This window comes from Aquila chrysaetos, chromosome 12, assembly GCF_900496995.4.
Source record: "Aquila chrysaetos chrysaetos chromosome 12, bAquChr1.4, whole genome shotgun sequence".
In the NCBI taxonomy this organism is placed as follows: domain Eukaryota; kingdom Metazoa; phylum Chordata; class Aves; order Accipitriformes; family Accipitridae; genus Aquila; species Aquila chrysaetos.
In genome coordinates this window covers 1,580,780-1,604,802 of record NC_044015.1, presented here as the reverse complement: position 1 = coordinate 1,604,802, position 24,023 = coordinate 1,580,780, and the positions used below count along the sequence as shown (strand labels likewise).

The following is a 24,023-nucleotide window of genomic DNA, read 5'->3' as shown; positions in this document are numbered from 1 at the left end:
CCCTTGCTGCTCCGAGCCCACGGGGAGGTTTGAGTCCCCGAGAGGCTCCAGCTCCGCTCTCCCCACAGCCTTTTCGCTCCACGGACCCATCGTGGGTCAGGGTCAAGGCTGGGTGCAGCTTCGTCACCGCGCCTGGTGCTCGTTGGCGAAGGGTGGCCCATGGGAGGTGGGTGCTGGGGGGAGGTCCCCCCGCCGCTGGGTGCGGGAAGGAGCCGGGCTCCCGGATGAACCCGTCTAATCCCCGACCCGTGCACGATGTGTCGTGCGGATCAGACCCTGCCGGTGCCGCCGGCTTTCCGGATGAAGCTTAGGAAGATGAGGAGTGGGAGGAAGGGTTTAGACTGTGGACAGCGTGGAGGCAGCAGGCGGGTGGGATGCGGGTCTTGCTGCGGGTGCAGAACCCAGCTGCGGTGGGGAGCAGTGGGCGCATCTTCACCCCGAAGGGTGCCCAGGCCCTTGCATGAACGGGGCGAGAGTTTTGGAGCCGGCCCCATCCCGCTGTGCGTGGACAGCGGGTCCTGCCTCCGCCGGGAGCCACGCTCATCCGCGCTGGAGCATCCTCTCCGGGCACATCAGACGGTGCAGCACCCTCCTTCCAGCAAACCCCAACCAGCACCCATGGGCGCCCTTTCCGAAGCAGGATAGTAGGATTGGAGACCTGTAGGGTGGCAGCACCAGCCACCTGGATCCGCTTGGAGTGGGAAGTAGCCGGCACATCAGGGTGCTGGCAAATCCCCCGGGACCCTCTTCCCAATCTTGCTTGGCAAGCACGACGGCAACATTAACCCCTGTCGCTGTCCCCCACGCTCGGGCACCTACATGGGGACGGGGACGCCAGCTGCAGCCACATAAAGAAGGGGAACAGAAGAGCTCTGTGTGCCGGCAATGCCGGGGTTTTGCCGGGGGGGTTCACAAAAGGCAGGAAACGCCGCGAAAAGTCTGGTACAATGGAGTCGGAAATGAGAACTTTGCTCTCGGGTTTCCGTGGACTCATCCTATGGGGAAAATGAGGGGGGGGAAATATTTTTTCACCGGTTGTTGCCAAGTCGTGGGAGACAGGGTGGCATTCTTCATTCACCGGCGGGAAGGTGACCCCCCCCCAAACCTTCCCCGACAGCTCAGTGATGGTTTCCCCCCTCCCCGTTTTGGGGTTCGTTTCTGGTATTGAAGCTCCCTGGAGTGTCTCAACTGCTTTATTGGGGTGGTTTGGGCTTTTTTCTAGCCTTCATCCATCCTCATCATCTTCCAGCCCCTCCGGGGCTCCCCATACGGGGCCGTACAGGGGTGCGGAGGGGCTGGAAGATGCTGCTGGATGCAGCCTGTATGACTTGGGAGGGATTTTGGGGTGCCGAGGGGCTGGAAGATGCTGCTGGTTGCACCCTGTATGACTTGGGAGGGATTTTGGGGTGCCGAGGGGCTGGAAGATGCTGCTGGTTGCACCCTGTATGACTTAGCAGGGATTTTGGGGTGCCGAGGGGCTGGAAAATGCTGCTGGATGCAGCCTGCATGGTTTGGGGGGGATTTTGGGGTGCAGAGGGGCTGGAAGATGCTCCCCTGTTTGGAGATACCCTAAAATCCCACTGGGTCCCAGGGCTGGACTAGAGGGGAGCACAGTGGCTGGAGCAGGGGGTGCCCCGCAGTGGCCTGGGGGGGGGGAGGGCTGGAAGATGCCCCCCTTTTTTGGAGACCCCCCTAAAATCCTGCTTGGATGCAGCAGGCTCCCAGTGCAGGGATGGGGAGGGGGATGCTGTGCATACTGGGGGGGGGCCCCCACCGACCTAAGGGGGGGGGCTGCGGAGGGGCTAGAAGGGACCCCCCCCAGCCCCTGCCAACCCCGGCTGCGGGGGGCTGCGGTGCCTGCGCCGGGGGGGGGCAGCCCTGCCGGGGGGGTGGGTGAGTGGGTGGGTGGGGGGGGGGGGGGGCGGGCGGCCCCGGTTTGGCGGCGGGAGGGGGGGCGGCGCATGCGCGACCGCCCCTCGCCCTGCGCCGGGCAGCGCGGCGGGGCGCGGAGCGGGCGCGGGTTCGCCGCCGCTGCGGGCAGGTGCGGGCGGCACCGGCGGCACCGGAGGGGGGGCCGCGCCTGCCGCCAGCCGCGATTGGCCCGGCCCGGCCCGGCTCGGCCCCCTCCGGGGGGGCCCGGCCCGCTGCCCCCCCCCCCCTCCTCCTCTACCTTCCGCGCCCCGCTTTTAAGCCCCCGGTGCCGGCGGGGTGCTCGGCTCCACCGGCGGCGATGACCCCCTGCGCGCCGTGAGCACCGTCCCAGGTACGTGCGGCACCGGCACCGGCACCGGCACCGGCACCGGCACCGGCATCGGCATCGGCATCGGTACCGGCATCGGCATCGGTACCGGCATCGGCACCGGCACCGGCACCGGCACCGCCCGCGCCGCGCCCCCGCTGCGGTGCCCGGTGTCGGCGGGGCCGGGCCGGGCGGTGGGAGCGCACGGGAATGGGGATGGGGACGGTGGCACCGCTATGGCAGAAGCGGGACGGATCCGGGCTGGGGGACGCGGTGGGGACAAGGGGGCTGTGAGGGCTGGGGGATGAGGGGGCTGGAGGGGGGGGACACACTGGGATGGGAGCTGGGGGACACTGGGATGGGGGACGGTGTGGGTACCAGGGTGGACAGGGATGAGGGATGCTGGCCCTGGGGTTGGGGGGATGGCTGTGACTGAGGGTTGGGGACACTGAGGGGACTGGGGCTGGCAGGGATGGGGATGCTGGGATTGGGGCTGGGGACACTGGGGCTGGAGGGGGACGCTGGGCTTGGGGGGATCAGGAGTGGTGTTGGGGGCAGCGGGGCAGGGGGACAATGGGGCTGGGACCACTGGGGTGGTGGGGACAGCAGGACAGGGGGACACTGGGGACACCAGAACGGGGGGATGCTGGGGGGACCGGGGCTGTCAGGGCTGGGGACAGTGGGGCTGGAGCTGAGAGGGGCTGGGGGACTCTGGCACAGGGACTGGCTGGGGGACAACGACACTGGGGCCAGTGGGATGGGGACAGACTGGGGGACACCGGCACTGGGGCCAGTGGGACAAGCAGGGCTGGGGGCCGCTGGCAGGGCAGGCGGCATGGTGCTGTGCCCTGACCCCCTGCCCAGCCCGCAGGGGAGCTGGCAGCGAGGCGGTGGGCAGGGAGAAGGGGTGAGGGATGGCAGGAGAGCAGCGGGTCCTGGCGGTGGGTGCCCACCGGGGAGTCATCCCCCTGCGGTGTCGGAGCCGGGAGCGCCTCGGTCCCCTCCCCTGCCTTGGCCACCCAGTTCCCTGCTGGTGCTGCCGGTGGCTCCCTGGCAGGGAGGGAGCCGGGAACTTTTGCATCCCTGCGGTGCCCCCGGCTGCCAGGGAGCGGGCAGGGCTGGCAGCATGGTGGGGGCTCAGTATCACGGGCAGGATGAGTCCCAGCCCGCGTGCCCCGCCATGGGGATGCCGCACGGTGAGGCCGGGCTGAATGGATGGAGGGCTGCCGGGATGGACGGACACCAGTTGGGGTACAGGCAAGGGGTTGATGGTTGCTTGGGGTACCGTGCACCGGCCCCGGGGGCTTGGCAAACCCAGCGCCGGCGGGGATGATGGTGCCAGAGACCCGGCTCTGTGCCAGGCCCACCAGCCTGGTGTTCTCCTCGCTTTCGGTGCCGGGCACCGGCGCTGCTTTCCGAGTCGCTTGCTGGCATACGGCCGAGCCATCCGCAGAGATGGGGCCGGGGGGCTTGCCACGATGCTGCGCCGGCTTTGGGGCTCCCGTGGTGCTTTTGGCTTCCCGGGGAGAGACAGAAAGCGGGGCAAAAAAAAAAAAAAAAAAAAAAAAAAAAAAAAAAATTAAAAAAAATAAAAAGAAGAGCAAATTCTAAAATAAAGGCTGCAGACTGTCTGCCTAATAAAAATCGCACCCAGCAAAGGGCCCATATTGGACGGGATCACAGTTTTCTGAGGTGCTAATTTATTCTCGCAGGCTGGGGGGGAGCGGGAAGCATCACGTTGCCTGTGAGATGTGACGGCAGCGAGGTTTGCAGAATTCCTTTGTTGTGGGCAGAGAGGAGGGGACGCGGAGCCGGCCCCGTCGCCGGGCTCCCGCCGCGGCCGTGCAGCCCCGGGGGGGCCCTCGGTGGACACCCCCTTCCCGTTGGGGTGGCGGAGGCATCGTGGCACTGGGAGGGAGGTGGGTGCTGTGGGGGGCGGGTGGCTCCGGCGGGGTTGGGTGCGGGGGGGGGGGGGGGCAGGATCAGCCCCGTGGGGTGCCAGCGGAGGGGGGGACACGCCGGGTGGGTGGGCACCGAAATGCCGTGTGTGTGCCGGTGGCACTGGGGACCGGAGTGACCTGTGGGGACAGCAGAGGTCATGGGGTCTGCGCACTGGCTGGGGGGCAGCTGGGGGCACCCCCAGGGCTGGGGCGTCCCCAGGGTGGGGGGCACCTATGTCCCACTACATCTAGGCTGCCTGGGTGGGTGGGCAGTGCCCCCCCTCCGCTCCCACCCATCCCAAGCCCGTGTCCCCCCGCACTGTCCCAAATGTCCCCTCCGCTCCGTGGGGACCCCGGGGTCCACAGCCGCCCCCGTCTCACCCCATGGCTCGGGGCAGGTTGGGGCGAGAGGAGACCCCAAAACTGGCCGGGTCGTCCCGGCACCCAATGGCCTGTGAGGAATTAAGCTATGTTTCAGCTGAAGCTAATCACCAGCCCCGGCTTTGCATATTCATGAGGCAGATGAATTATTCATGAGGTGACAGCTAGTGACAGATGTGAAAATGTTCGCTCGGGTTGGGGGGGGGGGGGGGGGCGGCTTTGCACCGGCGTTATTTTAAATTTCTCTCGTCTGCCGTTTCCCCGGCTGGGGCTGGGCTGCTCGGGGGACAGGGACACGCTCCTTGTCCCCGAGGGGGCTCAGCCGCATGGCACCGGGGACATCGCTGTGCCCTGAGCCCGTGGCATCACCCTGACTGCGGAGAGAGACCCCCAACCCCGCAAAATTCAGCCCCTCGGGCTCACGGTGGCATGGCCACCGCGGGCTCCCTGTGCCACCCTGCTCACCTTGCTGTCACCGCTGGGGACGGCGTGGTGATGCCCGGCGTGGCTTAGCCCGTGGCCCCTTCCATGGGGACCCTGGCCGGATCCTGCCCTGGCGGGATGGGGCTGATGCTGCTTCCCTTGCCTTGGCACGGAGGCTGGTGGTGCTGAGCCATGCTGGCAGCAGCGTTCCCGTGCCTGCGGTGAGGAGCCAGGATCCGGCCAGGGTTGATGCCGGTGGTGCCGGGACTCGGCCGTGCCAGCCCTGGGCTGCCTCACCGGCGCTGCCGGAGCTGGATTGTGGGTTAGTGGATCAAGAGGAGGTGGGAGGGAGACGGGCTCAATAATTAACGAGACGCCGAGACTGAGAGGACGCTGCCTGGCTGCGGCTTCGGCAGCCCCCGGCACGGCGTGGGGGTCCTCGTGCCGGGGACGCCGCGTGTGGTGGCTCCGGCACCGGCGGGGCTGGAGGCTGCCGTGCTGTTTGTCCTGACCTTGGGATAAACTTTTTGCTGGCTCAGCGCAGGGCTGGGCTCGGCAGAGGTGGCAGCCGGGGGTCCGGTGAGGAGCTGGGGGGAGCGGAGCATGGCGGGGACCTTCCTTTGTCTCCATGGCTCGAAGCGGAGCCGCGGTGCCACCGGGAACGTGGTCCCCGCGTGCTTCGAGGGCAGGGGTGCCAGCCGGGTGGCCCCGAGGGAGCAGCAGGCTGGGGCTGCGTGTCCTGTGCCCGGGGTGGGGGGAGCCCAGGACCCCCCTGCCTGTGGTCCGCGTTCCCCGAGGAGGCAGCGGGTGCTGCCGGCTGGGCCGGCCCTTTCCACCGTGGCACCTTCCCTGCTGCGAAAGCAAAACCTGCAGAAATGCTGATGTCAGGGAAGGCGACGGACGCAGCTGAAGCCGCACAGCCCTGCGGCCCCCGGCCTCTCACCGCCGGCAGCACCCGCTCCTCCCTGGTGCTGCCAGCCTGGGGTGCCCCGGCAGGGTCAGGGACCATGGTCCCATCCATCCATCCATCCGTCCATCCTTGAATCCATCCATCCATCCATCCATCCCCGGCACAGTGTGCACCCGGTTTCGCAGCCGGCTGGGGTAGCGGTTGCAAATCCAAAAAGCGACTTTCCTGTTTAACATTTAAATAAACCCCGGGCTGTTTACCCAGCGGCGTTTGCTCAGCGAAGACCCATCTCCAGAACAGCCGGTCTGGGTAAACAGTCGAGAGCTTAGAGGAGTATTTATACGCTGGCACGTTAACGCGGCTCTTGGGGGTCTCTTGGGTCCCTTTGGCTCCTGCTCCATCCCACCACCCTGACGTGGCCCCGGCCAGGGCACGGGGCCGGCACCCTGTGGTTTGGGGCTGGCGGCCCAAGGTTGTGGCTGGGAATGGGGGTTGCCCTGCTGGGAGCCGGGGTGGCCACGGGCTAGGGAGGAGGAGGATGGAGAAGGGGAAGGTCTTGGGGATGTTGTGGAGAGGTGTTGGGGAGTGAGACCCGATAGCTGTTGTCCCATGTGGGAAATTGTCTTGTTTGCCCTTCAATGGGAAAAGTCGCCTGGAAGCTGCAGGGCAGGGGAGTGTCGAGGGATGCAAAAAAGAAAATGGGTGAAGAGACCAAAAAGGGACCATGAGTGATTCAAAGCCCTGGGACGTGTGCGAGCACAGCCCATGGCACCCTTCTCCCCCAGTGCTGAGTGTCTTGGATGTCCCCATCCCGCACCCACTGCCCCCAACCCGCACCCAGCTCCCCACCCTCGCCCAGCAGGTCCTGGGGTGGTGGCGCGGCGAAGGACACGGGCTGGGAGGGTGGGCAGGAGCCGCCCCATCCCACGCCCTGGCACTGATGGTTTGTGCTGGGAGAGCTCCTGACACCCCAGAAAGTCAAAATTAGCATTTCAATGGGGAGGAGCTGGAACCTGCCAAGCCCCAACCATGCCAAGCAATTTATTTTTCCCTCCCGTAGTGGGAAGACAGGGAAAAGTTTGGTGCTGCCGAGGCCACGAGCCCGGGGGATTTCCTTCCTGGAGCATCTCCGAGTGGGAAAGGAGTCACCGTTGTGCTGTTGGTGCCGTGGAGCAGCCCCGGGGCTGCTCTGGGTTTTTTTTCGCTCCCAGGAGATGTGGCTGGGCGAAGGCACAGTGAGCCACAGCCCGTTCCCCACTCCACACCCCAGGAATTTCCCCTCGCAGCCGGAGCCAGGGTCAGGTCACCTCCTCATCTTTTATCAGCAGCTGGGTTTGGAGGCAGAAAGCCCCGCGGAGCTGCTGCGGGAGGGAAGGGGCTGCAAACGCTTTCTTCTTTAGAGGAAATAAGATAAAACCCAGTTTTGCACCCCCCAAAAGGCCCTTTTCCAGCACTGAACATGGGGGGTCTCCTTTTTTCTCGCCATTTCGCTCTTTCTTTCTATTTTTGTCCCATAAAAGCAGAAGGGACAGAATGAGAAATCAAGGGCTGGAAAATGGAGCATCAGGGATGGGGGAACCTGTGGGCTGAGCCAAAGCCTCAGCTCCGGGCAGCTGGAAGAGGGACTGGGGGGTCCTGGGGTCCCCCCAAAAGCTGAGAGCTCCCCAGCTCACTGTCCTGGCCAGGGGACAGGACAGGGGTCGATGTCAGAGCCGGGGGACCTGCACGCTGCAGCAGGGACCAGCAAACCCCATGCCAGATCTGCCGGCACATGGGGGGACCCTGGGTCTGGTTCAAGCTCGTGGCCACGTGGTGCCGGGCTCCAGCGTGGCCCCGTTTGGGATTTGGGGGTGCTGGTTGCATCTCTGCTGCCATCTCTGCATGGTTGCATGCCTCTGCTTGGCCAGTTCAGCGGCACGGGGTGCCAAAGCCTGGTTAAAATCCCAAACAAAGCCTGAGCGGGACTGTGGTTGTGGTGGAAGCCGGGTGATGGTTGTGTTGGGAGCAGGGTGATGGTTGTGTTGGGAGCCGGGTGATGGTTGTGCCCGTGCCGGGCGGGCAATCTGTCCGACTTCCCTCTGAGCCCAGAGACCAAATGATTTAGAAAATACTAATAGGCGCTGCAGTCAAACAGATGGATGGGAGATTTTCGGTGAGCAGCGGTGCCGGCTTTGTGCTCCACGCGCCGCACGCCGGCTCCGGCAGCCGGAGGCATCCGCTGCATGTTAATGCTGAGAGCAGAGCGAGGGCTGGCTCCAGCGCCGCCGGTTCTGCTGCTGCTGGGCTGGCGGTGTGCGGGACCCCCAGGTTTGCCCGCTACCCCCACCACGGAGATACGTGTCCCACCTCCAGCGGTGCAGCGGGTGGGTGCGGGGATGTCGCGGTGGGTGGCACTGGTGGCAGGGGACACAGAGGGAGACCCCGGCAGGGCAGCTGGCGGCCCGGTGGGTCGATGGATGGCACCCCATCCTCCATCTCGACCTCACACCGGCTTCACGCCGGGAGTGGAATCAAACTCTCTCCAGGCTAATGGCATCTTGCTAAGTGGGGCTAATCCTGCTCCCTCCCCGTGGCTCTTGGGAGGCTGGTGTCAGCGCGGCCCCGCGGTGATTTATGGCCCGACGGCGTTGCTGAACAAGCAGGGAGCGGGCGGGCAGCGGCCGCCCACCCTCTGGCTCTCATTGCAGGTCAAGGATGGTCCATGTGATGGGGGATGCCGGCTGCTGGTTCCTGCTCGGGCTCTCCCTCCTCCCCATCGCCGTCCTGGGTAAGTGCTGCCAGCGCTCGATAGCCGGGGCTAATTAGCCAATAAGGGTAAACAGCAGCAAATAATGAACTATCAGCCAGAATAAATAGCGAGGGTGAATAATAACCAGGGGAGGGCTTGGGCTGTGGCCCCCCACACCTCCCTGCCCTGAGCTGCGGGGGATTAGCGAAGGAGAAGCCCCTCAGGCGACCGTGGACTCCCCCCCGCGCCGGGATCCCCACAGGCGAGACCTTAAATCCTTAATCCCGCTGGCAGCACCCCCGGCCCCCTCCCCGCCGCAGAGCTGAGCCCCCCGGGGATTTGCTGTGTCTCTGACCGTGTCCCCCCTCCGCCCCGGTCCCTCACGGCGGGGGCATCGCAGCATCCTGCTGCATGGGGGGGGGCTTTGGGATCCCCCCACCCTGGTACCCTCCCCGTGCATCTCCGGGCGAGCGAAGGGCTTGGGGTGCGATGGAGGGTGGGGAGCTGGGGGGGGACAACGTGCCAGGCGGGGATTAGTGGCCGGCTGAGCTCTGCGGGAGCATCCCCCCGACCCTGCTGCGGGCAGGGAAAGCCGGGCCACGGGGGTTTCCGAGACTTGTGGGATTTGCGGCGGCGGAGCTGGGAGCCTGCATAGGCTGGGGCAGGATTAGTGCGGGAGGAGGAGGAGGAGGTCATGATCGCTGCCATGCTTTATCCCAGTGCGGGGATGGGCTTTCCTGCTGGTGCCACAGGGGTTGGATGGCGCCGAGTCGTTGGCGAGGGGTCCATCTCCGCGGGCAGGGACGGGGAGGACTGATATCCCCACGGGAGCAGTGTGGGACCCACGGGTGCAGAGCAGTGGCTACAGCCTGGCAGCATCCTTGGCGGGGATGACAGGGACTCGGGGGTTCAGCCCTGGAGGGGCAGATTTAACTGGCAAAGTCAGTCTCCAGCCACTAGACGGGGAGGCTGCACATAATCCTGCTTCATGCTCTTCCTCGGGGGCCTCAGGAGGGCCCGGTACAGAGCCCCCAACACCCTGCAATGCCCCCAGCTCTTCCCCCTACAAACAAAAGCCCTGCAGGAGCTCTCACCGCCCATTCCCGTGGTATCCGGGTGCCTCTCCCCGCAGGCTCCCAGGACGATGGGAAGGTGATCCACATCAACAGGGTGCAGCACCAGGCTGTGCGCGTGGGGCTGGGGGAGCCCGTGGCCCTGCCCTGCCTCTTCTTGCTCCAACCCTCCGCCTCGCTGGGGCCCAACGAGCCCCCCGACCCTCCCCGCGTCAAATGGAGCAAGGTGCGCTCGGCCACCGGCCAGAGGGAGGACGTCCCCATCCTGGTGGCCAAGGACAACGCGGTGAAGGTGGTGAAAACCTACGAGGGCCGAGCGTCCCTGCCCGGGTACCCCCGCGACCGCTACAACGCCACGCTGCTGCTGCGCGCCGCCCGTGCCAGCGACGCGGGGCTGTACCGCTGCGAGGTGGTGGCTGGCATCGATGACGAGCAGGACCTGCTGCCCCTGGAGGTGACGGGTGAGCCGGGCACCGCGCCACGGAGCGGCTTTGCCGGGAGAGCTGCAGGGGCGTCACGGGTACCGCGGCGGGTTGGCGTGGGTGCCCGTGTGGGTTACGCGCCCCGTGCAAGCTGTGAACCCTGTGCAAGCCGCGTGCCCCGTGCATCCCGTGGGAGCCTTGCACCCCATGTGCTCTACACAAGCTGTGCAAGCCCTGCACCCTCTGCAAGCCATGCACTCCATGCACCCTGTACAAGCCGTGTGAGCTGTGCACCCCGTGTGCTCTACACAAGCTGTGCAAGCCGTGCACCCCGTGCAAGCCATGCGCCCCGTGCAAGCCATGTGCCCCGTGCAAGCCCTGCACCCCGTGCAAGCCATGCACTCCATGCACCCTGTACAAGCCGTGTGAGCCGTGCACCCCGTGTGCTCTACACAAGCTGTGCAAGCCGTGCACCCCGTGCAAGCCGTGCACCATGTGCACCCCGTGCAAGCCACGCACCCTGTGCAAGCCGTGCACCCCACGTACTTCACACACCCTGTGCATGCCGTGCATCCCATGTACCCTGTGCACCCCGTACAAATTTTGTGAGCCGTGCACACCGGGCACCCCATGCAAGCCCTGCACCTCGTACAAGCCATGCTCTCCATGCACCCCGTGCACCCCATACAAATTTTGTGAGCCGTGCACCCCGTGCCAGCTCTGCCACCCGCTGCCCTTCCAGGCGTTGTCTTCCACTACCGCCCCGCGGGCGAGCGCTACGCCCTGACCTTCGCCGCTGCCCGCCGCGCCTGCCTGGACAACTCGGCCGTCATCGCCTCGCCCCAGCACCTCCAAGCCGCTTTCGAGGATGGCTACGACAACTGTGACGCGGGCTGGCTGGCCGATCAGACTGTGCGGTAAGCGTGCGGCACGGGCTGCTGGCCGGGCATCCCCCGTTGCGGGTGGTTGTGGAACTGAGCGTCTGCCGTGCCCCTCTCCGGCAGGTACCCCATCACGCTCTCCCGGCCCGGCTGCTACGGAGACCGCAACAGCCTCCCCGGCGTCCGCAGCTACGGCCGGAGGGAGCCCGGCGAAGAATACGACGTCTACTGCTACGCCCGGGAGCTGCGAGGCAAGCGGTGCCGCGGCGGCCGGGCGCGCGCCGGGCTGGGCAGGCGGGTGCCCGGGGACATCCCCAAAAACCGCCGCTCGGCTCCAAGCCGTCAGGATCGTCACGGCTTTCCGTCCCCACATCCCCAATGGGCTCTGCTCTCTTACAGGGACGGTGTTTTATGCCACGGTGCCGGGGCGGTTCACCTGGCAGGGGGCCCGGAGGCACTGCCGGAGCCGGGGGGCTTCACTAGCCACCACGGGACAGCTCTACCTGGCGTGGCGTGAGGGTCTGGACCAGTGCGACCCAGGCTGGCTGGCCGACGGCAGCGTCCGCTACCCCATCAGGCTCCCGCGCAGGAAATGCGGCGGCGAGGCCTCGGGCGTCAGGACCCTCTACCAGTTCCCCAACCGCACCGGCTTCCCCGCCGCCGCCTCCAAATTTGACACCTACTGCTATAAAGGTAAGGGGGACCGGCCGCGATGCCGGCACCGCGTTCCCCCGGCCAGGTCCCCCACCAGCCCTGGCCCTTCTTCCCTTGGGAATCGGTGGGCATAGCCGGGAAAATTGCTGCGGATGAATATTTAATCGGGGAATTAATGAGATAAATGAGGAGAGCTGCGCTGGGAGGGAGCCCGGCTCCATGCATCACCCTGGCATGGCGCAAAGCTGGGGGATGCGGTGCCTGGCACTGAGCCCCGAGGGGGGACGCGGGTCCCCGCTCGCGCCGCGGATGCCCGTCGTGCCCGTCGTGCCCCTCGGCCCCGCCGCCGGCGCGGCTGATGCTCGTGGTCTCCCCGCAGCACGCGCGGCCGCGGGCCAGGGGAAGCCAGAGGAGCCGGTGCCGTCTGCGCCCGACTCGCCGGGCGACGACAACGTACTGGTGGAGCGCGGCGAGGACCTGGGCACGTCGGGGGACTCCCGGGACGTCCCGCGTGAGCGCCATGGCCTCCCGCCGCAGCCGGGGCCCGCAGGGCTGGGCGAGGACGAGCAGTTGCGGCTGGCGAGCGGCAGCCCGGCGGCACGGCGCGGTGACCTCCCCGGGGCACCGGCGGCTCGCGGTCCGGGGCTGGGCGGTGGTACGTCCCCGCCTCCCGCCGCGGCCTCCTCGCCGGCGTGGCCCCACGAAGATGAAGCTCTCAACGTGGTGGACCAGGCGCCGGTGAGCTCCCGGCAGGATCCGGCCAGCACCAGCTCAGCACCGCTGGCGCAAGAAGACCCCGACCCCGAGGAGCCCCCGGCCGCCCTCCTGCCGCGGTCCCAAAGCCCAGTCCAGGAGCACGTCGCCGGTTCACCGCCAACACCACCCGGGCTGGGGACCGTCCCTGGCACGGCAGCGGAGACCCCCAGCACCCCACCGGCCAGCTCCCGCGCCCCGAGGCGGAGCAGCTATTCCGGGCTGAACGGGCGCTACTTCCAGCTGCAGCGGCAGAGCCGGGACCCCGCGGTGGTGGCTGGGGACCCCACGGTGGCTGGGGACCCCACGGTGGCTGGGGACCCCACGGTGGCTGGAGACCCCACGGTGGCTGGGGACCCCACGATGGCTGAGGACCCGGTGGGGACGGTCACCCACGCCCCTGTCCTGGCCCTGGAGGTGAAGGGGGCTGCAGCCAACGCGGTGGAGACGTGGAGCATCCCCCGTGGCGGCACCGAGAGCCTCCGGCGGGAGGACACCTACTCATCCTCCAACGCGGTGGAAGAGGAGATCGGCCCCGGTAAGCGATGCCCGAAAGCGGCTGGGGGGGTTCCGGCGGGGGCCGTGCCGGCTCAGGAACCCCATGGCTGTGCCGTCTCTTGCAGAGCTGATGGCACCGGCCACCGCCCCGGCGTCCCCCTCGCCGCAGGCGCCTGCCCGGAGGGATTCACCACGGTGGAGCCCCCGCATGGCCCCCCGCAATCCTGGGGAGCCCACACGGACACCCCCTCCGCCGTCCCCATCCCTGCCTGCCTCCGCGCTTCCCCACGACGCTCTCAGCCCCTGGGACGTCACCCGCGGTCGGGGCTCAGCCCCACGTCCCCAGCGCCCGTGGGGACTCCCCCCGGCCACCCGCAGATGCCACCGAGGACTTCTCCGGGGACGCCCTCTCCCAGGAGGACGGCGGCTCCGTCCCACCACGGCCCCCGCCGCCGCCGCCGGCCCCGCTGGTGGCCGAGGGCCCCGAGACGGCCCCGCAGCCCCGCGGTGACAGCGGTGACAGCAGCGGGGCTCCGGGCGACGGCTGGCTGGAGAGGCAGAGGAAAGCGGTGACCTTCTCCCACCCGTCCGGCCCCTCCGTGGAGCACCCCACCGCCCCTGGCCCCACCGAGGCGGCTGCTCCGTGGCCCCACGGGGGGCTGAGCCCCGCAGCTCCCCATGGTCCAGCCGAGCCCAGCCGTGAGCAGCCGGCCGGGTCCGGGGATGCCGGGAAGGGCTCAGCCGAGTCGAGCGGCGAAGCAGCCGCATCCCCCGCAACGTGGGACGTCCCCTCGCCTTTGCCTCCCGCTGCAGCCGGCGAGGTGACCCCCAGGGCTGGCACCGAGCAGCCGGCGGAGGCGGAGGCGCCGGAGCCGGCGGCCGAAGAAGGGTCCGCGGGCTTCGCCCCATGGCCCACCAGCCACGCCGCACCGGAGCTGGGGGGAGCGGAGCATCTCCTCCTGCCCCCCTCCGCCCCTCGGCAGCCCCCCGCCAGCCTCGGCCCCCCGGGTGGCCCCAGCCACGAGGATGCACCAACAGCCCCCGGGGAGGAGGATGCCTCCGGGGAGGCGAAGAGGGAAGAGCCCCCCGTACCCCCTGGCTCGGCCACCCACAACCCCTGGCCGTCACCCACTGCCCCCCACCCATGGGTGCCGGAGGGGTCTGAGTCCCCGAGCACGGGGCCGCTCTTTGAGCCTTCCACGGCGGCGGCAGAGCTGGGGGGGCCAGGGGGGTCCCCGCTGCTGGATGCCGACAGCGGGAGTGGCGAAGAGCCGGGGCTGGAGGAACGGGAGCTGCTGGCCTGGGCAGGCGCCGGCAACGCCAGCCGGCACGGTGAGCGCGGTGCTGCGGGGTCGGGGTGCTGCGGGCATCTGGAGCTGATGGGCACAGGGGAAACGGGCTGGGTGGCAGGAGGACCTCAGGGTTGACCCCCGCCCCCCCCCGGGCTGGTACAGTGTGTTGCTGACCCGCTGGGTCAGTTTTAAGGCGGAGGTTTGGGGTGGGTCTCTCCTTTTACCCAAACCAATTTACTCACCGGGGAGTTTCTGGCAGCCGTGATGGGCTGGGGGCAGATCCTGGGTTTTTCAAAGTGAGCCCAGCTATTAATGTGAGCTGGGAAAGCGTCCTCTTAAATAATTAATATTTGCAGTTGCTAATAATAATAGCTGGAGAGGCGGCTGCTGGTGGGGGACGTGCGGCACACGCCGCCCGGCCACGGCTCAAACAAAGGCAACAAATATATTTAAAGAGTAGAGCCACGGCCAGGTGGAAAAGGCACCGCGGTTAACGTGCGGCAGCCGGGGCAGGACCGGACCTTGGATCCCGGTGGGGAAGGGGGTGGGTGCCGCGGTGTCCCTCCCCACCCCGGCTCAGGGCACCCGCTCCCACCCCGCAGCTCCGGCCGACCCCTGCCAGAACAACCCCTGCCTGCACGGCGGGACCTGCCGTGCCAACGGCACCGTCTGCGGCTGCAGCTGCGCCCCGGGCTTCACCGGGGAGAACTGTGAGATCGGTGAGTGGCCGGAGCATCTCGCCGTGCCGGGGCAGGATCCGGTCCTGCATCCCGGCACAGCACGGAGCGGCGACCACGCTTGGAAGCGGGGAGGGGAACGGGGCTGTGGCTCTCAAATCCTGCTCGATTCCCCCATGCTCGGGCACCGACGGTGGCAGAGGGGACGGTGGGCTGGGTGGGCGGCGGCGGGGGGTCTCCGTATACCCGCAGCTCCCGGCGTTTCCTGCAGACATCGATGACTGCCTGTCCAGCCCCTGCCAGAACGGTGGCACCTGCATCGACGAAGTCAACTCCTTCGTCTGCCTCTGCCTGCCCAGCTACGGCGGCAGCCGCTGCGAGAAAGGTGGGGACCCGGTGTCCCCCCCGGGTGTGTTGCCATGGGGTGGGCGAGACCCCCATGGGGACACTGCCCAGCCCCTGTCCCTTTGGGGGCAGGCATGGGGAGCTGGGAAGGGGACGGAAAAGTCCTGCCCCCTCCGTGAAGGGGAGCTTGTTCCCTGCATCCCTTCCCGGGGTTGAGCGGTTCCCCTCACCGTGCCCATCTCCCCGCAGACACGGAGGGCTGCGACCACAACTGGCACAAGTTCCAGGGTCACTGCTACCGGTACTTCGCCCGCCGGCGCTCCTGGGAGGACGCGGAGCGGGACTGCCGTCGCCGTGCCGGCCACCTCACCAGCATCCACTCGCAGGAGGAGCACGGCTTCATCAACGGTGCGGGGCGGGGGGAGAACAGCTCTCCAAGCGTCAGCACCCCCGGGTGCTCTTCGCCTTCACCGTGCGAGCCGTGGGTGCCTCTCTCCGTAGGCTTTGGGCACGAGAACACCTGGATTGGGCTCAATGACAGGATTGTGGAGCAGGATTTCCAGTGGACCGACAACACCGGCTTGGTGAGACCCTTGGAGGTGCAAGGCGGGGGGGCTCAGGGTGCAGGGCATGGGGGGGCACAGGGGCTCTCACCGTCTCTCGTGTCCCACCAGCAATACGAGAACTGGCGGGAGAACCAACCCGACAACTTCTTTGCGGGCGGCGAGGACTGCGTGGTGCTGGTGTCCCACGAGATCGGCAAGTGGAACGACGTGCCCTGCAACTACAACCTGCCCTACATCTGCAAGAAAGGCACAGGTACCGCCTGCCCCGGCATCCCCATCCCGCAGCCCCCAGGCACCTCCTCATCCTCAGGAAACCTATCCCAGCTCCTCATCCAGGAAAACTCAAGCAGTTCCCCTTAATCTCCATTTTTCCTTTTTTTCCCCACAGTCAATTCTTCCCTCTCCACTTTAATTTGTTTAATTTGCCACCATTAAAACTATTAAGTTCTCATTCCTTATCTTGAAAGTTATATTAACCTCCAGCTGCTCGTTGCGAGCCGGAGGAGCGCGCCGCCCTCTCCCACCGGCCGCGTGTTAACGACGCGCTCGCCCTGATAAGGCCATTAATTAACGAAGTAAATCCTGGGGAACACCTCACTGCCAACATGATGGAGGAGCCCCTCCTAAAGCCATCCACTACCGCTCCGGCTCATGGAGAGAACGGGTGGCATCGGCAGAATGTCCCCTCGTCCCCTCCCAGTGCCGGAGGGGTGACGGGGGTCTGTTCCCCCCCCCCAGTGCTGTGCGGGCCCCCGCCGGAGGTGGCGAATGCCTTCACCGTGGGGAAGAAGAAGGAGAAGTACAGCATCCACTCCAGCGTGCGCTACCAGTGCGAGGAGGGCTTCACCCAGCGCCACGTGCCCACCATCAAGTGCCACAGCACCGGCAAGTGGGACCGGCCCAAAATCCTCTGCACAAAACGTTAGTGGGGATGGGGGGGGGTCCCGGGGAAGGGGCGGGGGGGATGTCAAGGCACCAGCTCCCTCCTGGGGCCGTGGTTCCTGACCCCCCCGGGTCCCCTCCCTTGCCCCCGTTAGCCAGGCGGTCGCACCGAGCGCGGCGTCACCACCACCACCGGCACAGCCACCCCCACCACCAGCACCACCACCACAAACCCCGCAAGGAGCGGCGAAAACACCGCAAGCACCTCCGGCTGGACTGGATGGAGGAGGGCCACTACTTCTAGAGCCGGGGGACGAGGAAGCACAAGGGTCCCCGACGGGATGTGGTGACGTTTCCCGCCCCCCTCCCACCCCCCCCCCCTCTTTTATAACCCCCCTTGGCTTTAGCTCCTAGGATGCCCGGCCCCGTAGGGAATAGGATCCGGAGGGGGCGGCTGCGTGTGCGTCCCCAGCCCTCCTTGCATGCCCCACGCTCAGCCCCCCCAACCCGGGGTCGAGCCCCCAGCCCCACACAGGGACCCCCCCCCGCCATCCCTGCGCGGGGGGCTGTTCCCCGGCTGGGCTCCGGCCCCCTCCCCAAAGAGGGGGGTTAATCTGCCAGCCCCCCCCCCCCATCTCCCACCTTGGCCATCGTGTCTCGATGGCCCAGGGTGGCTCTGGTTTTTTAGCAGCCCCCCCCACACCTCCATCTTCCCACCCCGGTCTTGCCCGTGGGGCATCCCTACGGCCGGCACGGGGACCCTGCCCGACGCGGGGAGGGGGATGATGCTACGGGGGCCGGTGTCCTGCTCTGCCGCCTGGTTTGGGGTTGGTTTATTTTTTTCCCCTTTCCGTTCGTCGTCGGGTCCCCGTTGGAGTTGGCGTGTGTGTGTGTGTGTGTACGGCGCTTTCCGATCTCTGCTGTTTGCGACGTGACTGCCGTGTCCCGAGCCCCCCTCCCTGTCCCCTCCCTGTGCCATTTCTGACTCTGCCTTTCTGTACTGCTGGACATTTTAATAAATTTTTTTAACAGTTGAGCGGCCCTGACCCTGCGCTTTCCTGGGGGCAGGCGGGGGAGCGGGGACCCCAGGGACAGTCCCCCCGCAGCCCTTGCCTTGCCTCGGCCGGGAACTGCCTCGCCGGCGCTTTCCATCTGCCTCCTTTCGCTGCCACTAAATTAATTTTAAGCAAACCTAGTCCTTCTCCCAGGGCTCGTTGTGCCAACCCCACCGCCCGCTCGTGGCGCGAGCCGAGTGCTCGTGAATCACGCCGGCGGTGCCTGCCGCGTGCATCGCCCGTGGGGAGCAGCGTGGCCGCGGCTTTCCCTGCCGTCCTAGATAAGACGCAGAGATGCTGATGAATTTATCAGGGTGCTGCCTGCGTTAACCGTGGGTGCAGGGGCTGCGGACCCCACCCCGGCTGCCCATCTATCGGTGTGTGATGGCCACCACCTGGGGCTCCGGTGGCCCCCGGCATGCACGGTCCCCACTCTCCCCTCCCAGGGGGGTCCCGGTGGCCGGGGGTGTCACATCCCAGCAGCTATTTATTTTCATCAACGCTGGCAGTCGGTAGAGGTGATGGATGGTCTGTGCTCAGCTGCACCGGGCATGGAGGAAGCCCCGAGCCCCCTCTAGTATGGGGGACCCCAGGGTCCCCACCATTGCCTTGCTGTCCCCGCGGTTGCTGCCGGCGCTGTGATGCCCCAAGGTGACTCTGCTGATGCTGCTCCCTTGGATCTGGTCCCGATAAATCCGAGAGGGATGCTGTCGGGATGCTCCAGCTGGGATGCTCCGAACTTGCCCAGCTCTGGCTGCGAGGGAGGGTGCAGCGGGGCCAGGGGGTCTGACTGGGGAGCGAATATAAGGGCTGTCGGGGTGAGCACCCCCACGGCGCAGGGCAGCCCGGGGTCCCTTTTGCACCCAAGATGCCCCTCGAGGGTGGCACCAAAGAAGGACACGCAAGAGCCTGGCTCAGCTCTGAAAAGCGGCCAAAGCTTTTATTTCATCTACGTCCAGCTCGCGAGCGCCAGGCCTGCAAAAAGCCTCGGGACGGTGCTCGGGCGGGCGCAGGGGACGGTGCCCACCCAGCACCTCCCCGCTCCCGCCATCGGCCGCTCCTGCACGAAGCCAAGCGCGAAGGAGCTGCCCCAGCCCCGGGCTCGCAGCGCGCGGCCGCTCCGCTCGCCCGGTACCAGCACCGGCCCTGTGGGGTGGCCGGTGGCGAGCGGGTTCATATGGGTGCTGGAGGGGCTGTAGGTGCCCCCCCCCCCAGCTGCCCATGTTGCATGAAGCCAAGCCCAATGCCCCCAGTCCTTGCCGAGGACCAAGGTGGGATTTTGGGGTCAGGGGAAGGGAGCCCGTCGCAGGTCAGCCCCCGCTGCAGAGACGTGCTGGTCCCACGATGCTGGTTGCCTGCGGCATCTCCCTGCGGATTCAGTGCTGCGTGGCCCCAGGGACAGCGTGGAGCTGGGGATCCCGGGCACGAGGACGAGGACAGCGGGGGCTCAAGCCTGCTTTGCTCTGGATGGGCCTTTAGCACATGCAATATGCTGATTGACAAGCAAGAACTGCAACGAGCTGGGGAGCCAGCCCTGGCTCCAAGCGCAGGCTCCTGGCTGGGCTACTGAAGTCATTCCCCTCCCGCTGCCTCAGTTTCCCCAAGCGTCACCGGGCTTTGTCCGCAGCCTGCGGCACAGCAGCCCGCACCGGCATCGCGCGGGCACCTCTCCCAGTCCAACGCAGGGGCTGCCCGCAGCTCCCCAGAAGGCAGCGACGCCGGGGAGCCCAGCACGTGGCGGGGGGGGGGTTCCCCGGCCAAGTCTGGGGGTGCTCCCGGTGAGAGTGAGCCTCACACACGATTGGGGTGCCCCCCACCCAGCGCCTTCTCCGGGGCAGCCTCACCAGCTTTTTTAAAACAATAAACCCCAAAAAGCTTGTACTTCTTGTCCGGGAAGCCCAGGTTGCGCACTCCGGGCTCCCGGCCCCCGCAGCGTGCCCGGGGATTGACGATGGGGTAGCGGATGCTGCCGTCCTCCAGCCAGCCGGCTTCGCAGCGGTCCAGCAGCTGGATCTTCCAAGCGGCGTAGAGCTGGCCCACTTTGGCCACGGCCGCCCCGTTGTTCTTGCAGGCCTGCACCGCCTCGGCGTAGCTCAGCTTGCGGTACGTCTTCAAGAAGTAGACTTTGCCTGGTTGGTGGGGGGGGGGGGGGGCAAAGTAGGGGCTGTCGGGGACGGGGACCCAGCTGCAGCATCCCGCACCCGGCACGGCACCGGCACCCGGCGGGGTGGGATGCGGGCAGGGATGGAGCTGAGCGGTGCGAGCCTTGTGGACCTCCCCCCACCCCCCCAACACATTTTGGGGGGGGGGGCTGGAGGAGGCAACTGGCCGAGTGGGCTCTGGGGAGCCACCGCCGCGGTGCGGGCAGATTTATGGGGGCTGCACAGCGGCGGTCGGTGATGGTTCCTCATGGCGATTACACCCGCTATTTATCCTGCCTGCCACCATTAAATAAACATCGGCAGAGCCCCCCCCGCACGGCCCTGCCAGCCAGGAGGAATTTACACAGCCCAGGAGCCCTCCCGGCTCCCATCTGTCTTGCGTGGCCCCGGCCTCATCCATCACCCAGCCCGTTTGCTGCTGCAATTACCTCCGTCCCCTGCTCCTGCCCGGGGAAGATGGGTTTTGCTAAAACCAGGTGTCCCAGCCCCAAAGGTGATGGGACCAGATCCTGGTCCTTGCTGGGGGTCCCCGGCACCAAACCCCCTCTTGATGCGCCGGGGAGCCCAGGGAAGGCACACGCAGCTGCATCCTTCTCTCAGCCAGGGCTGAGCACCTTCCCGGGCCGTCATGGGACCCCCCCCCCCACCCCGCCCAGCCAAAACGGGGAGCTGGGTGCTCTGTGCCTCAGTTTCCCCTCCCTGCCGCCATTACCGTTGAGATTGGAGGTGAAGCAGAAGGCGTCGTAGTGCTCGCTCTCCTTGTGCCGATAGCCGTAGTTGCGTACCCCCACCGGCGTGTCCTTGCGGCCGCACTCCTCCCGCGGCCGAGAGATGGGATACTGCACCGAGCCGTCCTCCAGCCAGCCGGCGTTGCACCAGTCCATACCCTCCAGCCAGGCCTGGTGCAGCTGGTCGTGCGAGGCCAGGATGCCATCCTGCTCCAGGCACGCCTGCTGCGCCTCGTGGAAGTTCAGGGTGTAGCGACCCAGGCGCGGGTGGTAGGGGAAGATCACACCTGGGGGGACGGAGAGGAAGGCTGGGGTGGGGGGGGGGGGTCTCCCCCACCTTATTTTGCACCTGCACCCAGCGAACGGGGTCACCAGCGCAAGGCACCGGGAGCCGGCGGAGAACAGGGGCTGCGACGGGCAAAGTCCAGCGAAGACAAGCTGCCATCGTCTCTGCTCGGGGAGTTTGGGTGCTCCAGGCTTTGCTCAGTAACCCCAAAGACCCCCCCACCCTGTGACCGCAGGGACCCCCACGGCACCCCTGGGCTCCAGGAGCTGCTGCTCTGGGACCTGGGGACACCGGTGGTGCCTGCGCAGGGTCCAGCCAAGCCCTGGCATCCTCAGAGCGAGCCCGTACCGGGCGGATCAGTGCTGCTGTGCCTCCTGAGCCCCCAGAAAAGTGTTTTCCCCCTTTCCTGGCATCCTCAGCCACAGCAGCCCGTCCCGGCGGGCTCGGAGCCGCGTACGGTACCAGCACTGCTGCCACGGCCCGATCCCCCCCAGTGCTTTACGAGGCCGTGCCACTATCTATCTCCAGCGTTTATTAGCTGCCAGCCTGTAAACCTGGAGCAACAATAAAAGCCAATAACAGAGGCAATAAACCACGGCACACGCCAGGAAAAACAACCGGCTGTAAAGCAGGACCAAGCCCAGCTTGGGGATGTGGCACCGGGAACCGTGTCCTGGCCATCCCACACGGGACACGGCGACACCCGGGGTCCTCCCCGTCCCTGTGCATCCTCCCCGGCATAGCCATGCCGCTACCTTCGAGGTCCAGCTTGACCATGCCGGTGTCATCCTCGAGCTCGTTGGTGACCTCGCACTCGTAGCGGCCGTAGTCTTGCAGGGTGACGTTACGGATGATGAGCGAGGCATCGCCGAAGCCATCCTCCTGCAGAGCCGTGCGGCCGCGGTAGCTACCGAACGCCCGCCGCGCCTTCCCCAACGCCACGAAGACGTCCACGAAGGCCATCGGCTTCGTCACCTTGGTCCACTTGAGGCGGATCTCGGCCGGGTCGTGGGCGGACATGTCGTAGTGGTACCGGCAGGGCAGGATGATGGTGCCGCCCCGGTGCGTCACCACCTTCCCCGGGGCCGTTTGCACGACCACGGCCCCGCTGTCACCCTCTGCAAGGGACACCGAGCTCAGGGGAGTCCCTGTCCCCAAGCCTGCCCTTGCCTCCATCCCAGGCAGTGCCTGCACGTGGGAAGGACCCACGGCGGGGACAAGGCAGGCTGGGGCCGTGGGGCAGGTGGGGCGACAGCCTTTGGGGGGAATTTCCCTCTTTTGGGGGCTTTGCAAACCCCGAGGCGGGTTGGGCAGCTCCTGGCCAGGGCAGGGGACACACAATGGATGCCCCAGAGACCCTGATCACACTTTAATGGATATTAAACCCAACAGCCTGAGGGCTGCAGGACGGCTCCCCCCGTCCCATTCCAGGGGGGTCCAGCCCAGCTCCCTGCTGCGGACCCCCGTCCCCACTCACCCATGACATGGACCACCTTCTTCCGTCCCCGGGCGCTGAGCAGCGCGTCGGAGGCGAGGACGCCGGCGAGGAGCAGCAGAGCTGCCGGGCCGGCGGCCCAGGGGCCTCGGGGACGCATCTGGGGGGAGAACAGAGCCCCTTAGCACCCACCGGCCCCCCAGGAAGGAGAGTGGCAGACGGGAGGTCTCTGAGCAAACCCACACTCTGCCCGACCCCCGGCTTCGGCAGCCCCCCCCGGCATCGCTGCCGGTCCCCAACCCGCACCCCATGGGGGTCGTGCCAGCCGGGGAAGGAGACGCCGTCACCGACCGACACCCCTTGTGGGGAAGCCCCCCACCCCATCTCCCACCTCACCCACCCCAAGCGGAGTTGGGGGTGACCACCAGCGCTGGGCCACCCATTTTCTTCCCCCCCCACCGAGCATCCCCGGCCCGCAGGGACCCCCGTGCCCCCGGCCTGTGCCGGCTCTGAACTCCGGTTCACCCGCTCAGTTACAGCCGGGATGAATATTTCATGGCAGACGCGCCGGGCCGGATCTCGTGAGTTATTTATGTCAGCGCTGCCACATCTGGAAACTGAACTGATGGCGTGGAAGTGGGCTGCGGCTGCCGGAGCCCCCCTGGAGCCCCCCGACTCCCTGCCCTGCTCCACGTTCCCCCTTCCCTGGGGAAAAAAGTGTGCCGGAGCCCCCTCTGCCCCCCCGGGGGGCTGCGATCCCCCCCGAACCCCGTGTCCTCAGAGATGCCCCAGATCCCAGCCCAGGCAGCCTGGGTGTTTGTGTGTCCCCCCCGTGGGAATCAGCCCCCGCGTGGGGCTGGGGAAGGGGAACCAGGGCTTGGCTGTGGGGCAGGGGGAGCAGGGCAGCCCTCTCGGGGGTCCCAGTGCCCAGCTGGGGGGCAGAGGGAGCGGGGCAGCCCCCCCCCGGGGGTCCCGGTCCTGGGGTTGGGGGAGTGGGACAGCCTCCCCGGGGGTCTCGGTGCCCGGTCGGGGGCAGGGGGAGCGGGGCAGCCCCCCCCCGGGGGTCCCGGTGCCCGGTCGGGGGCAGGGGGAGCGGGGCAGCCTCGGCTCTCCCCCACCGGCGGCCCCGGGGCCGGTGCGGTGTTGCAGTGCGGGACACTGCGGCGGCAGCCCCGGGGCTGCGGGACGCCGGTGCCCGGGAACGGGCAGCGCAGCGCGGGGGGAACCGGCCCGGCAGCCGCCGCCGCCGCCGCCGGGAGCATCTCCCGCTCGGGGTCCCGGTACCGGGGGGGGGGGGGTCCCGTCCCGGCTCCCCGCGACCGCACCGCAGCGAGCGGAGCCGCAGCCCCCCCCCCCCCCCTTCCCCGTACTCACGGTGTCTCCGCGGGCGCCGGTACCGGCCCGCGGGAGGGGCCCGGCCGCAGGAGCGCTCCGGTGCCGCCGGTGCCGCCGGTGCGGTTCCGCGCAGGGGGCGGCACCGGGAGTTCGGCCCGGCCCTGCCCCGGCTCCCGGAGCTGCGCAGGGCCGCCGGCTCGCCAAGGTCACCGGCCCGACCGGCCCCGGTCCCGGCCCCCCCCACCCCCCCGGTACTGCCGGTACCCCCGGCCCGGGCTGCGGGCAGGGAACCCGCGGGATAAAAAGAGTTTTACCGGGTAATTTCCCCCTCCCCCGGCCTCTGCAAGGGCAGCCCCGA

The 24,023-nt window shown here is 67.5% G+C and overlaps 2 protein-coding genes across 2 annotated transcripts; one reads left to right on the top strand and one right to left on the bottom strand.

Annotated features, from left to right (window-relative positions):
- The first annotated feature begins 2,003 nt into the window (after positions 1 to 2,003).
- Positions 2,004 to 17,698, top strand: NCAN (neurocan). The gene is given in 16 exon segments (XM_030034029.2): positions 2,004 to 2,263; positions 8,581 to 8,660; positions 9,754 to 10,155; positions 10,859 to 11,033; positions 11,121 to 11,248; positions 11,397 to 11,690; positions 12,031 to 12,942; positions 13,028 to 13,212; positions 13,214 to 14,234; positions 14,797 to 14,913; positions 15,143 to 15,256; positions 15,466 to 15,624; positions 15,718 to 15,800; positions 15,891 to 16,035; positions 16,521 to 16,703; positions 16,820 to 17,698. Coding segments are annotated over 15 exon segments (4,140 nt in total). The 5' UTR covers positions 2,004 to 2,263; positions 8,581 to 8,587; the 3' UTR covers positions 16,969 to 17,698.
- Positions 17,699 to 18,633: 935 nt separating this feature from the next.
- Positions 18,634 to 23,888, bottom strand: HAPLN4 (hyaluronan and proteoglycan link protein 4). Its single transcript, XM_030034101.1, has 5 exons — positions 23,705 to 23,888; positions 22,373 to 22,490; positions 21,651 to 22,013; positions 20,594 to 20,896; positions 18,634 to 19,848 (listed from the first exon to the last, which is right to left on the bottom strand). Exons 2-5 carry the CDS (start codon positions 22,488 to 22,490, stop codon positions 19,511 to 19,513), a joined length of 1,122 nt encoding a protein of 373 aa, XP_029889961.1. The 5' UTR covers positions 23,705 to 23,888; the 3' UTR covers positions 18,634 to 19,510.
- Positions 23,889 to 24,023: the final 135 nt, after the last annotated feature.